The sequence below is a fragment of the Osmerus eperlanus genome, chromosome 13 (assembly GCF_963692335.1).
Source record: "Osmerus eperlanus chromosome 13, fOsmEpe2.1, whole genome shotgun sequence".
Classification (NCBI taxonomy): Eukaryota; Metazoa; Chordata; class Actinopteri; order Osmeriformes; family Osmeridae; genus Osmerus; species Osmerus eperlanus.
In genome coordinates this window covers 6,730,716-6,745,186 of record NC_085030.1, presented here as the reverse complement: position 1 = coordinate 6,745,186, position 14,471 = coordinate 6,730,716, and the positions used below count along the sequence as shown (strand labels likewise).

Below are 14,471 nucleotides of genomic sequence, written 5' to 3'. Positions count from 1 at the left end.
GCCTAGAGGCTACATGAAAACTGATCCAAAACGTTAAAAAAGAGGTGTTAGGCTAATATTTAGGGCTTGGATTCCTGCACCAGGAAATAGCTGAGGAGAACACCTTAAGGAATCAAATTTAGCAATCCGCAGGAATGGTCGGAAAACTCCATCCACTGCCTCTTTGAAAACCTTCAGCTTTTCAAACACCTTTTCATTGGCTTTACATTTCATGAGCTCAGGTGCAACAATTATTTAAACCATTTTTTTTTACGTCTTAATGGTCACATAATTCATAGCTGGATTGTCAGATTTATCCCCCATTAGTAGACTTGAAATGTCCTCTCTACTTAGTGGAGTTGTTTAAACCTTTACGTGCTACAGGCAACTTGTCCATTTAGATGGTGCTAAAAATATCATTTTTTTGAAAGTGATCTTTCGTACTTTACATTCTGACAGAACAATGGTTTAAACAGAAGATCACACCAGTTTCCAACAGTAAGAAAAGTTTATTTTGTACTTTGAATAATGTTAACAAACCATTGTGAGCTATGTCTTATAAAAAATACTCAAATAAAAAAATCACCTAATGAGGGTGATAGGTAGCACATACCCATCAACATGTAAAATCCAAAACATGAACAATACAACAGTAATAGCTTCTTAACATTCACAGAATGAAGATTTCAATGTTCTGTCAACAGTGACAAGCACACTTAAGTAAAAACAAATGGCATAAAAACAATAGTAAAACCAGCTATGAGACTATAACTCACATCTATAATTGTTATACAGCTTTACTGTACGTGAACCTTAATGCGTGTTGAGATTGTGAACATGCCATCCAACATTCTGAGAACCACTTACACCCACATGAAAGACTAAGCATCTGGGGTTCAATCACTCAAACAGAACACTTCATTTTCTAATTAGTGACAAGCTAGTTCCCAAGCCGTTACTATACAAGTGTAAGGCTGGCTGAGATGTAAAGCAAACATGGATAACTGTGTTGTGGTCATGGGAATGTGAATAAGGCTGCACAGAAACACAGCATTCAACGTGATCAACAGGCAGACCAGGGACAGCTCTGTGAGGTCCTTGCAGGTAAGACGCCATTAGCCAGAGGAACTAACACTGCTGTTGTAGACATTACCTTTCTAATCAAACGTACACCCCAGACGCTTCCTTTTCAAACACTGAAACTAAGCTAATAAACTCAATGGAGCTATGGGTTTCATAACAGCTTGATGAATGAATGAATCAATGTAGTTGCACACACTGATCGATATTCAGGGATATACACCCCAAGGGAGGCGAGTCTCAAAGAAAGCAGTCTGCTGTGGAGTCTCCCTAGGTTCCTCCCTGTTTGTTCATCGCTTGGCTCTTTTGGAGGGGGGCTCCTCAGATTTGTGCCCTCCTCTGGTGCGCAGCGCCGGGGGACTAGCTTCCCGTTTACGACCTCCTTTGGCAGCCGCAACAACGGCCTGCCCTCTTGTTCCACTACACAGAAATAAAAGACGAAAGAATTAACACACGGTGCAGGGTACTAGGGTGCAGTCTAGTACAACATATTGAAATATGTAGTACTAGACCCCCCCCCTCCCTTGAACTTACCGTGTGCTTGCGGCACTTTCCTCTTTACCTCCAAGTCTACTAGCCCGGGTAGAAGGCTTACTTGGTTTGTTCCTGAGAAAAACAACAATTTGAGTGAAAAGTCTCCCTATTATTCATGTGGCACAGCCTCTCGGACAAGTCAATTATTCAGTCTCTCTAAAACACCTGGCAGGTCAAAGACGTACCTCTCAGCCTCCAGACGGGCTGCCAACCTTGTCGTAGTTCTCCTCTTCGTCCCTCCTTCCTCCTCCCCCTCCTCCTCCTCATCTTCCTCCTCTCCTTCCTCCTCCTCTTTTGTTTCCCCCTCCTTCTCATCAGGCTTGTCTTTTTTCTCTGAAAAAATAATGCATAATTATTGTGCTGCGAAGACGCAATGACAAAAGATACCACAGTACAGTGTGTGAACTAAAGTACCAAGGACTTAACCAAGTAAATCTTGTTCTAACTGAGTATCTTTTGTGGTCCATACCAGGGTCATCTTGAGTCACATCCGCTCCCTTGGAGGGCCTTCCCCTTCGGCCTGGCTTTTTTTGAGGTTTCTCTTTGTCCTGCTCTCCCTGGAAAAATCACCAAAAACACAGCCGGTATTATATTTCTGTTGGTTTGTAAGCATTACATTGCGCTATACTTACTTCATCGGTTTTGGTTTCGCCGCGACCCTCCTGTTTTCTTTCCTCCTGGTCTTCTGACTGGCTCTCTGGGGCAGAAAGAGAAACAGGAATGTTCCAGAGAAAAGAGGAAATAAAGAAACAGACAAGTTAGTAAAATGCAGCTGTAAAATATATTTTAAATGGGGGGGAAAGAATTTCAACACCACCTCTACACAAAATACATAAAGTGTATCTCCTACACTAGTGTGCTGTATGTGTGTCTCCTCACCTTTAACCTCTTGGGGCGGGTTCTCGTCCTGCTCCTGGGGCGGGTTCTCGTCCTGCTCCTGGGGCGGGTTCTCGTCCTGCTCCTGGGGCGGGTTCTCGTCCTGCTCCTGGGGCGGGTTCTCGTCCTGCTCCTGGGGCGGGTTCTCGTCCTGCTCCTGGGGCGGGTTCTCTGCCTGCTCCTGGGGCTCATTGTCCGGTACCTCCTTCTCATCAGTCTCCTTCAACAGAATCAAATCGTTAACGGGCTACCTCTGAACAGCACACAGACCCACTGTGACTCAGTTCACTCAGTTGCAGATCAGTTCATAGAATAGAACTCACCTCTGACGTTTCCTCTCTTCCCTCAGACCGTTTCCTCTTCCTTGAAGGTTTGCCTACAAGAAAATAGTTAATAAAGCAGCAAAAAGGTGTAGTTGTGTAAGTTTCACCTGAAGCTTGTTCTTGGCACTAGCAGAAGCTATCGATGGTCTTACACAGCAACATTTAGCAGATCAACAGTAAGTTCTGCATGAAAGACTCACAAGAGTCAGTAGTCTCCTTGGACTCAGATCTCTCTGCGTTTTCAGTTGCCGCTGGTTGAGTTTGAGCTTTGGGTGGTCTTCCACGCCGGCCAGGTTTCTTAGGTTCTATCTTCTCCTTGCCTTTCTGGAGAGAACAAACACAAGCACAAAACTGAAATTGAGCACCATCAACTCCTAATACTTTATGAAATCCGTGAAACGAACACCCACCTCCTCTTTCTCCTGCGGCTTCTCCATTGAGGCTTCTCCTGCTTTCTTCTCATCCTTCTTCTCTTTCGTCTTACTGCCTGCAGGCGTTTCTTTGGCCTGGGCGCCTGAACGCCTGCCTCGACGAGTAGGAGGAGTCTCCTCTACTTTCTCAGGCTGCCATGACAACGACAGAGTTATTGCACAACCCACCACAAAAGGATTATCCTCCGGAGTCCTCAGACAAGCGTTCCAAAGCGCCTAACCTCTGGAGGCTGATTGTCTTCCTCCGCGGGGGCCTTGCAGGACCGTCCTCGCCGGCGTGTTTGGGGTTCCTTGGCCTTCTCTACGTCACCTTCCTGTAGCAGTCAGACCGTGGCTCAGGGAAACGCATATTTACATTGTCACAGCTGGGTATGTGTTGAGACGGAAGGCTCACCTCAACAGACTCTGGAGATGGATCCTCCTGGCTCTGTTGGTCCTTCTCCTCACCTAGAGAGTGGATTAATGTGGATGAATGAATGAAATCCAATTTGTATCCATTTTAAATTGTGTGAATTCAAGCTTGGTTCATAAAAGTTTAATAAAGTGAATGTGAAGAAGTATAATTGTGCAATACCAGAGTCCTTGGGCATTCCAGTTTTCTGATTTGATAGTTTTCTTTTGCGAGTTACTCTCCCCTCCTGGAACACAGGGAGATACATGAGAAATGACATATACAACTTGAATTTCACAATATACATAGTGTGTAGACCATCCTGAAGACAAATTATGAACCTTTTCAGACAGGTCTGATTCTTTGTCATCTTCTTGTCCATCTGACTTGGATGCATTACCTGAAACAAAGGACCAGTCAACGACAACACCACCGCAAACGGTGTGGCGATATAAACTATTACATATTAAAAAAAATGGAGGAAACTTCAGAAACGTACTGGTTTGTTTTTCCAGTTTGGATGGCCGGCCACGCCTCTTCTCCCTTACCCCCTCTGGCCCAGGAGTGAGAGACTGGCTCCCCTGGAGCACACAGGGAGGGGCAGTACAGGAAGAACAGTCACAGGAGGTACATTTATTATGTGGAAAAAAAAATAGTCAATGATATTAAAAAGACCACAGTGATCTTTCAAATTTTACTTACAGCAACTGGGTCTTTTTCCTCCAGTGTTTCCTCCTGGTCTTTATCTATGGGTGAAAAACATCAAATCTAGTGAGGCTCTGTCAAGCAAGAGATATGACTGCCTATGGTTTTCCTGTGTTGACTGTGTTTAATCACTTACTCATATTTTCACTCTCCATCATGATCTTGGGGTCCATGGGTTCCACAGACATCTCTTCAGTCAGCTCCTCCACCTTTACGTTCAAAATAATATGATAACACATCATCAGTCCCTCCCAGATTCGATCGTTAACATTTCTGGTGAGATTTCAAACATACATTCGAGTCGTTCTCCTTTTCTGCAGCCATAGATGGGGCCCCACTGTTAACTGACTGGGACTCTTCAGGTTTGTCAGGGGTAACATTGGTGTGGTCCGTTTTTTCTTCATCTGGGCCAACATCCTTCTTTAAAAAACAAACAATAATTTATACTAATTATATATTATTTTAAGTCACTGAAACGTTTCAAAAGTGCAGTCAAATGCCCTTCTTACCTGTTGCCCCAATTCAGCTAGTGACTGTGCATTTGAAAGAACCATTTCAGTTACCTCAGCAGTGGAAGCATCTGCAATATGAATGAATTATTCTTTAACAGCAGTAACAAAAAAAGCTTTTCAGGGTCTAATGGCCTAAAATACTTCAGATCAGCACTGAACAAACACACATACACGTACCTTTTCTCCTTGGTTCTGCCACAGGAACATCCATCTGCTGAGATCCCACTTCTGTGGCATTTTCCATCTCTTCCTGCACATGCACAGAATCTTGCCACTCTCCTCCTCCAGGTGGCGCTGTTTCCATCTGCTGTGGAGCCATGGCAGCCTCCTCCTGTGTGGCTACGCTCGAGGACACTGTGCTCTCAGGGTCCATGGAAAGCAGCGTCAGGGCGGCCTCTTTCATCTTCAAGTCGGCATCCTGGAAGGCGAGCTCTGGCAAGGACTGTCCTTCATCCGCTGCCGTATCTTCTCTGTGGTCTCCCTGTACGGCCACAGCAACGTCTGTGACCGAGACCAGCCGGGCATCCTCCGAGGTGCAGATGTCCACCAGGGTGAGGAGAGCGTCGGCCTCAGACACCGGCAGACGTGGTTCTACCTCACGCAGCCGTTTCACGGCATCGTCCTCGTCGTCGGGTTCAGGGGTGATGTCACTCAGCGCATCGTAGGTGTCATCCGGAACCGAGGGAGTGACGATTGCGGCGCTGGGATCAGAGTCTGCGCGCGCGTCTTTCGGCTGGGGGGGTGTCCTGGAGGACTCTGGCATCTCGAGAACGGGCGAGGACACGGGCGGCGTTGAGGACTTTTCCCCTTTGATTCCTTTGGCTTCGTCTTGGGTTTCTCCTTTCTTCTCTGGGATTTTAGTCTTCTTCTCAAGTTTCTTGGCACTCTTGTCCTCGTTCCTTTCTGCTGGGATTTCTTCGGAGCCCCTCCTGTGTGCATTCACGCCTGGGTCTTTTTTTCTGTCTTTCGACGTGTCAGGCTTGCCTGCAGGTGTTCCTCCTTTGCTTTTGACGTCCGCGCCCTGCGCTTTCTTGTCCCCCTTGGATGAGGGCGGAACCTTCACGTCTTCCTTTGATTTGGATCGACATTTTTCCATTGCTTTGCCTTTCACAGACTGTGACTCGATCTCCTTAGACTTTCTGGGATCTTTCTCCATCTCAGAGCCGGGCTTGATTGACTTCTGGCTTTCCTGGGTGCCATCTTCCCCTTTAGGCTTCTCTTTTTCACCGTCCTTGGCCTCAGACCTAATCTTCCCCTTCTCCACGTGCCTAGTCTTCTCCACGTCCTCATTATGGCTCCTTGACCTCTTCAGACCATCTTTAGGGGGTTTCTCTCTCCTTTTGATGCTGTCAGGTCCCGGCTCCATGTCCGACCGCTCCTCAGAGGAACCAGTCGAGTCTCTGAGCAGCTGCCTCGAGTCGCTTTTCGCGGAAGCCTTCTCTCCTTTCGTCTTATCCTTCTCTTTGGCCTTGTCTTTCTCCTTACCCTTCTCTTTGTCTTTCTCCCTCTCCTTGTCTACTTTGGTAGTGTCTACAGCTGGCCCCTTCCCCTTTTTAGCATCTTTGTGAGAGCCTTCCTCACACACACTCTCCGACACAGACGCCCAAGCCTCCCTGCCCAGCCCTAAAGTTCTTTTGTCACTTTTGACCTTAATTTTCTTCTCCCCTTTGTCATCCGAGGAGACTTTAAGCTCCTTCTGCTGAGACTCCTCCCCATCCCCTCCAACCCTCTTCTCTGACTTCTGCTTGGGCTTGGCACGCTCGTCAGAGAGACTGCGCTCCTTGTCTTTGCGCTCTCTGGGGTGCAGCTCTTTGCGAGACAGGCGGTCAAACTTCCCCGCAGAGCGCTGCTTGAGCGACTCTTCTGAGCCCTGCTCCAAGTCCAGGATGAAGGAGTGCGTACGACTTCTGTCCGCCGCCTTTCTCGGATCGGCGGAGTCTTCCGAGGTGCTACCGCTCTTCCTTCTGCGCCTCTCGTCTAATGATGCAGACTCTGAAACCTTTCTGATAGACTTTGGTTGCGAGCTCTTTGAAGTCCCAGCCTTTCCTTCCTATGGGAGAGATGCAGACACGCATTACTCAAACACAATACAAAGTATAACCAATGCTTCAATGCATTCTCAAATTATTTTTTCATCCAGTAATGTTATCATATATTTTAAGAGAGATGCTTACTTCCTTCTTGGCATATTCACACTCTGAATCTCCTTTCTTCTTGATGAAAGAATCTCCTTCTTTCCTGAAAAGAGAGCATGTCCTGTTTTACTACAAAGAACATATGTACTCAGATATAAATGTATTGAGTATAAAAAAAAACTGCTTTCAAAGTCTTCACTGTTCACTAGTAGATGTGCACACCTTGAGTCCCGTTTCCTCTTCCGACTGAGGGCCATTTTCTTTTCCAGAACCTTCCTTTCCTTGCGAGCTTCCTTGGCCCTGGGTCCCTCCAGGCTGAGGGATGCCGTCTCCTGCCTTCTCTTGTCTATATTTAGAGTGCAAATGAAGCCATTTGTATTAAATGATAACAATAACACCCTTATGACGCATTTACCTCATATTTTCGGTATTCTTCTGTATTTACGTACTCTGTTCTTCCAGTTGAGCCGCCCTCTGTTTACGCTTCTCCTCCATTCGCTCCCTATTCTGTTGTCTCTTGAGCAACCTCTCTTCCTTGTCCTTCGCCTAAGTCAGAATTAAAGAAAGCAACATGCTGGGTTCCATAGGATTTTCAGCGAGCAGGTACACTAGCTTTTTGTCGATACACTAGTGTTTGCATTCCATTCAAGAGTGCACTCACTGCCGACCGCCGCCGCTGCTCCACAGTGACTTCGTCATCCGAGTCGCTATAGTAACGCGAGTAGAGGAAGGGTTTGTGGACGTATGCCTGTCGACGAGGTTTGCGCTCCTTGTCTTCCTCATTGTCCGTACAGGTTTGCTTTTTCTCTTCCTTGTCACCTTCGAATCATAAATAGGAAATATAATATTTGGATGGTTACCTTTAATTCATGAAATGAATCTCAATTGTAGACTTTATATATATGTATACAATTACATACACTTAAGTGTAGACATATACTTTTGCAGTGAGATGGAAAATATATCAAAAGGCATACCATCAGACGACACTTCACCATCCTCCGAGGAGTCAGATGGTGGTAACTCATCGTCACTCTCCTCCTCGAATGAAGACAGGTCACTGGTGTGGACGGAGCTGACAGTGATGTCACTGAGGCCTTCGAGGTCAGAGTCTTCCAAAGAGTATTCTGAAGGGGGGGGGAGAAAGGTTATGTTTGGTGTACGAGTTCATTCCTTTTTCTAATTCAATGATAATAAACAGCTTTGCAGTGACAGACCAGCCAACGTACCTTCTTTAAGCCTCTCTCTGGCCTTTTGTTTCATATGGTGTTTCTCACTGGGAGATCTGAGTGGATCAACATCCAGTGTCTGCCCTTCTTCTTTGGGCGTTCCTGAGATCTTGCTGTCAACTTTGTCTTTACCCTCGTCTGCCTGTTCAGGAGTCCCAACCTCCGCCTCCTCAGTCTTCATCTCAGTCAATCGGTCCCTCTCTGAGTCTGTCAGCTCTACATCCTCCTTTTTGACATCCATAGCGTGGAAATCTGACAAAAGCATCAGTTCTTCTTCTCCCGTCTTCTCTTGGTCTTCTTCCCCCTCTTCAACAACATTCATGTCCTGTTCCCCCTCCTCCAAATCCAGCATCGGCTCCTCCAAGCCCCCCTTGCGATTTTTCTCCCCACTGGAACTGGCCCAGGAGCTCGCTTCCTGGTTAAGGGTGGTTATGGTATCCAGGATGGACATGGCATCTCCAGTAGGGGCAGAAGAAGAGGCTAGACAGACAATGAAAGATGAAAATTAACAAGGTAACTAACAGAGAAATGTGTCTATTGGTTACACACATTTGTAGACAGTCATTTTGTATTCTGTGCTTGTTTACCTTGCTCAGGTAGGTTGTGGGCAGGCTTCTCCTCGTCAGGGACAGGTAGGGCAGCTTGTTCCTCGACATAACATCCAGGTGACAGGAATTCCCGGACCACCCTTTCTACCTGAGGCCTAAAGGTATGGTTGATTTTGGGATCCACCACCTGTGCTACTATCCTGTCTACTCCCTGCTCTAGCATTCCAGACCTGTCACAAAATTAAGATGAACATAATATCAATTCAATATGAGTTATTCTTCACGACGGCAAATATAAAAAAATCATCGAATATGCATAATAATATGGGACACGTGAATACACAAATTAACAACGCATTTCTACTTACTGAAGGACCAATTGCCTTATATTGTTTCGCAGTTGATTCTTGTTCAAGTGAGGACTCCATGTGTGGTTAGAGAGGTGGTTAGAAACAAAGTTGTCCACTCGTTGTTTTAAATTCAGGTAGGCAGGCTGAAAAAAGTCAGACAAAGGTAAAGAAACTGAACAAAAACAAAGTGTGTAAGCGAGTGAATAAAAGCGAGAGTTATAATCTAGCTGTAATTAATGGTGAGTGAATGAGTGTGTGACAGAAACAGATAAGTAAATGGACAAGTAAGTTTGAAGTTACAAAGACCTAGTTAGCTATGAACGCTATTGCTACCTTTGTATCCACATCTGCAAGGCAGTCTCTTCTGAATTGGTCGAAGAGACCTTGAGTTTTTAAATGGTTGACGATCATGGATACCAGCTGCGGGTCTCCTGGTGGTAAACCAGCCATCTGTCAACTTGTGTTCGTTTCCGACAAACTGAGAATGTTAATACACCGATATCTGGAGGGCAAACTCATTCAATCCTCGTCCGAAGTTCTATTTTGATTTGGAACAATCGCATTTGACCCGGAAACTAATCGCAACAGCACCGGAAGCAAAATGATAACTATTGTCATCATTTTGTTTAGCGACCTCTAGGCAGAAACTGCATGAGCAATAACTAATAATAGAAGTCGATACCATTTCCTTTCGTTTAATTCACAACACTAACATGCCTACTCGTATTGCATTTGTCCAGATGTTGTCCAAATGTATTGTCCATTTAACAATTATGTGCTCTGCTAAATCCAGTGATTTGATCAACCTGGATATAATCCACAACATTAAATGTCAATGGCAGTGGTAGAATTCGAATCACGGCCCCGAAGAGACTGGGACCTTAACCCAGCATCCCGCAAGGCCACGCTACCGTGAAGCCAAACTCACGCTAACTTAACTCGTTTTCAAGAATGATTAAATACATTGCACCAAAGGAAAAAAGTTTATAAAATCGTATACACTGACATATTTATTAGACAGTATGCATATCCAGACATCCCTTCCATAAAAGTTCTATCAAAACAAGACACCTTTAAATTCGCTCATAACTGGCCATCAGTGGTTCTTTGGTTTAAGAAAGCACATGACCAGTTGAGAGAAATTGTACATCAGTGTGAATATGGCATAGGATAAAAATACAAATAAACCACCTGCAATGACCAATTACCACTCCCTAGCATGCTAAACATTTATAAAATACAGACAACAGAACTAACTGTACACAAGTAGCAAGTAACTGACAGTCATCTCTTCAGAGCCTGGCAGTGTTAAATGGTAATGGAAATAAAAATACAGTCCATGAGTCCTGATTAGCAGGTGAAAGTCACCCACTCCAGGATAAAGATGGTCCAACAGACCATATTGTTAAGGATCAAGGCTTGTTTGAAGGGCAGACAGGAGGCAAGACCCGGCGGGAGTTGGCCCGCACCCAGGGGTGTCCCATGACACTCTGCAGAGGGAGGCGCATGGAGGGGCTGTGGCGGAGGAGCTTGGAGATCAGATCCCGAGCCCCGTCACACACCACTTTGGGGAACTGCAGATCAACCTGAAATTTGGAAAGAGACATTGGAAATCACATCCTGAAAGTGGAAATTACTTCTCTACGGTCACACCTAAAATCATTTTGATCGCCAGGTTTTGGAATTGTGAAAACATAGCTCACCTTTGTGATACGCTTGTAAGTGTCAGAGTGGGAGGCAGTTTCAAATGGGGGGTTCCCGACCAAGCACTCGTAGCAGAGTACCCCAATGCACCACAGGTCCACCTTCTCATCGTGGGTGCTTCCCTCAATCATCTCTGGAGGCAAGTAGTCCAGGGTTCCACACATTGTCTTGCGTCTAGACAACAAGAAAAATGTAAGGGTATGTCTATAAAATTACAAATATCCCAGAATCTATTTGTAAGGGCTCTGTGTGAGAGTAACTGTTCACTCACCTCAGAGATGGTGCATGGACAGACCAGCCAAAGTCTGCAATTTTCAGCTCTCCACGGAAACCCAGCAAGAGGTTCTCTGGCTTGATGTCACGATGGATCACTTTCCTTTCGTGGCAGTACTGCAACGCATCGGCCAACTCCTCCATGTACTAATAAAAAGACCATTAAACATCCAGGGTTAGATCACACTTCAAACTATGATACTCATGTCAGCTTTGCATATGTTTAATGAAGCACATGGTTGCACACCATCTCATGGACACATTAAGGGAGTTTAAAGGGTTGACGGCAGGAAGATTATTTTAGAGCACGAGTGTTGATTGTCTACCTACAGAAAAGCATCCACCCCCCTCCCCCCTCTTACCGTGGCTGTCCGCTGGTCATCAAAGCGACCACATCGCTGCAGCTCTTTGTACATCTCGCCTCGTGGAGCATACTCCAAGATAAGGAAGACCCGCTTGCGGTCATGGAAGTAGTTATAGAAGCGCAAGATGTTGGGGTGTCTGGAGGAAAGGTTGAATTATGGAGAGAATTATTTAAATCAAGGCTAAATTAATAAAATATAAGCATTAACAAAAGCTGGGTGATATGTATACACCAATACATAAACAAAACTGGTTTATTGTGCATACAGTACATGATGTATCTATATTTGGTGCAAAGTATAACTTCTCATCCATCTTCATCCTTGATATGAGTCAATGGACATTGTCTTGTGACACAGATTATCTAGTGTCAGTACTAAAAGGGCAAACTACGATTAGATACTGACCTAAGATGAGACTGAATCTCAATTTCTCTCCGAAGTTGGTGTTCCACTCCTTCTTTTTCCATCTGAGATTTGAACAGCACCTTCAATGCCACAATGACCTTCAACTTTTTCTCCCTCGCAAGATACACATTCCCAAATTTTCCCTTCCCTAGGGGCCGTCCAATATCGAAGTCCTCTATGGTGAATTTCCTGAAAATAGACAGAGCACACATGACTACGACCCAAAGCACTGTACATGTTAAGGGTGGGTTCTCATAGTAACACTATCATATCATGACATTCTGTTAATGTGTGGCAGCTTTCTTACTTTGGGGGTGAGCTAGAGGAAGAGTTGACAGGTTCTCTCCCAGGTCCTGCAAGTGTGGACACAATATAATTAAGGTTTTGTATTTCAACAATACATGTTACCATCATTGTTATCTTTACTACAGTCAGTAATTACGTATAACATGCCATACTACAAATTTAGCACCATTATGCATTAATTCTGATAGGAGTCTGACCTGTGATGGCATTTTTATCTGAAGCCTCTGGACGGTTAACCTGAATTCGCTGTGGACCCGCACTTAACATTGTAGTTGTCTGCAAAAATGGATGCATCAGAATGGAAGTATAAAAAAGTCATACACATGAAGAAGTAAGCAAGTTTGTTTGACAAATATATATTAGGTTGTATATTAGATCTGGCATGTGATTCAGCCCCTTAACGGCATTCTTATTTGGATTAAGACAGAATATCTAGCTAGCGTTAATATTCATTGTTCTAGTATGACTAGCGTTACACATCAGTGTAGCACTTCTGCTTGCTGTGTAGCTACTAGCCTTGGCGGCGAATGGAAAAATAGACTTTAGGTTGACTTACTGGTCTTTGGATAACTTTGGGATCTGTGTTCTCCTTGTTCTGAAAAAGACGAGATGTGTTAACGAGCAAGTTAAATTGAATCCGATATGACAGCAGAATTTTCCATCAATTCCCTTTACAACAATGATAGTACAGTACGGTAGCAAGGCTAGCTTTCTAGCAAAAGCTATGCACTAGCTCTAGACTAGACCTATCTCTTTTGGAGTGAGCTAATTGGTGCTAACTAGCTAGCTAGCTAGCACCAATAAACACCTTAGCCGTTAAAGCGAAATACGTACCTGCATCTTATTTCAATAAAGACCAATGTCAAGTGTAAAATACTATTTAAAACACAACGCCGACCGCTAAAACACGTAGTAGCAACCAGGCGCTCAGCTTACTCGTAGTGCCAGCTGATATTTACTTGTTATAAGACATTTAGCGACCGCCAACGTTTTCAAAAAGCTACGTGTCTTCTGTGATAGGCTACGTCTCCCATAGAGCTCGTTGCTGGTTGGTCCAATAGCTAAATAAACGATTGGTGGAAAAAGGACGTCTGTAAAATATACATCCTGCCCACTCGTGAAAAAAGGACAGAGCATTTCTTTATGAGCCAACAGCAGAATGTTGATCCTGCTCTCAATGCAGAAAATCTATATATTGGCTGTAATAAAAAAAGTCAGTTGATATAATAATTGATCAAAGAGTTTCAAAGGGATTTATATCTATTCTATCAATAAAACAGAGGAATGTAAAGTTTATGCACAATAGTGGTTTGCAAAATAGTGGTTTGCAGCCAATGATTCATGGGGCCCTTTAGAGCCACCTCCCTGTGTCCCAGTTATAAATCAAGATCTTTCCTCTGTACTTTACTAGATGTATTTTACTAGAAATATCCACCAGAGGGCCCTCTTACTGTTACAAGGTTTTACATTAACATTTGGTAAGAATGTCCACATGTTCACATCTGAATAGTGGATTTGCATACATTCTATTTTTGTTTTAATTTCCCTAATTGCCGATGTAACATACAGAGCTGTTCAGGTGGTGACATGCCATCAAGTGTATTATGCTTGACTGGGAGCTGCTAGTTTTTTCTGGGTAAAGTTCTTTCAACGGTGGTCAACAAGTGGTCCTTTCTGCTCCAGTTGGCTCTGTCCTCTGCTCCTGCGCTCAGCAGGATACCTAATCCCACTTCAACTTGGATAGGTTTTCCAGAAATCTTGCTGAACTCTGCAGCTTTAGTAACAAGGTGCACTCACTGCCCACACGCAAACAGTTCCTCCACCTGGAACATCTACCTGATAGGAGGCTGAAGCCATCCTCTGCTCATCCTCTCCGCACCAACCATCCACAGATTTGTGTGGCCCTAACCATATGGGTTGAGGCCTTAAGGCAGTGGCCAGGGTTCAATTCCTGCTAGAGCCATTTCTGCATGTCTTCCCCTCTCTCTCCCCTACATTTCCTGTCTATTCTCTAACTATATAAGTCAAAAAAGGACAAAAATGTATATTGGAAAAAAAAGAAAATAGTTTTGTCGTTGACTGGTCATACACTCTGGATAGTTCTCACACACACATTGTTGATATTAAGGCCAGTTTATTTTCAAACCTTACAGTTTGAACAGTTTGAATTGTTAAATGTAAACACACGTTTGCTAAAAACAGGTACAAGATAAAAAAGTTATCAGAACAAGTTATTAGAAAGAACTCAGGAGTTCTCAGATTAGTTAACAAGGAACAGAGAAGCCAGCCAGCAAGATGATGACTCAAACTTTATTGCACTGTCCA

The 14,471-nt window shown here is 44.4% G+C and overlaps 2 protein-coding genes across 2 annotated transcripts; both read right to left on the bottom strand.

Annotated features, from left to right (window-relative positions):
- Positions 1 to 474: 474 nt before the first annotated feature.
- bod1l1 (biorientation of chromosomes in cell division 1-like 1) lies at positions 475 to 9,652 on the bottom strand. Its single transcript, XM_062476326.1, has 28 exons — positions 9,427 to 9,652; positions 9,112 to 9,236; positions 8,783 to 8,973; positions 8,196 to 8,675; positions 7,944 to 8,093; positions 7,628 to 7,785; positions 7,416 to 7,512; positions 7,189 to 7,312; positions 7,006 to 7,069; positions 5,009 to 6,881; positions 4,829 to 4,899; positions 4,614 to 4,739; positions 4,456 to 4,528; positions 4,317 to 4,360; positions 4,114 to 4,195; positions 3,956 to 4,014; positions 3,798 to 3,861; positions 3,618 to 3,670; positions 3,445 to 3,537; positions 3,203 to 3,355; positions 2,993 to 3,116; positions 2,793 to 2,845; positions 2,473 to 2,689; positions 2,226 to 2,290; positions 2,063 to 2,150; positions 1,779 to 1,926; positions 1,594 to 1,665; positions 475 to 1,479 (listed from the first exon to the last, which is right to left on the bottom strand). Exons 1-28 carry the CDS (start codon positions 9,541 to 9,543, stop codon positions 1,350 to 1,352), a joined length of 5,094 nt encoding a protein of 1,697 aa, XP_062332310.1. The 5' UTR covers positions 9,544 to 9,652; the 3' UTR covers positions 475 to 1,349.
- A 433-nt stretch (positions 9,653 to 10,085) lies between these two features.
- aurkb (aurora kinase B) lies at positions 10,086 to 13,147 on the bottom strand. Its single transcript, XM_062476231.1, has 9 exons — positions 12,981 to 13,147; positions 12,703 to 12,741; positions 12,344 to 12,422; positions 12,148 to 12,193; positions 11,841 to 12,029; positions 11,433 to 11,571; positions 11,069 to 11,217; positions 10,797 to 10,971; positions 10,086 to 10,679 (listed from the first exon to the last, which is right to left on the bottom strand). Exons 1-9 carry the CDS (start codon positions 12,984 to 12,986, stop codon positions 10,506 to 10,508), a joined length of 996 nt encoding a protein of 331 aa, XP_062332215.1. The 5' UTR covers positions 12,987 to 13,147; the 3' UTR covers positions 10,086 to 10,505.
- Positions 13,148 to 14,471: the final 1,324 nt, after the last annotated feature.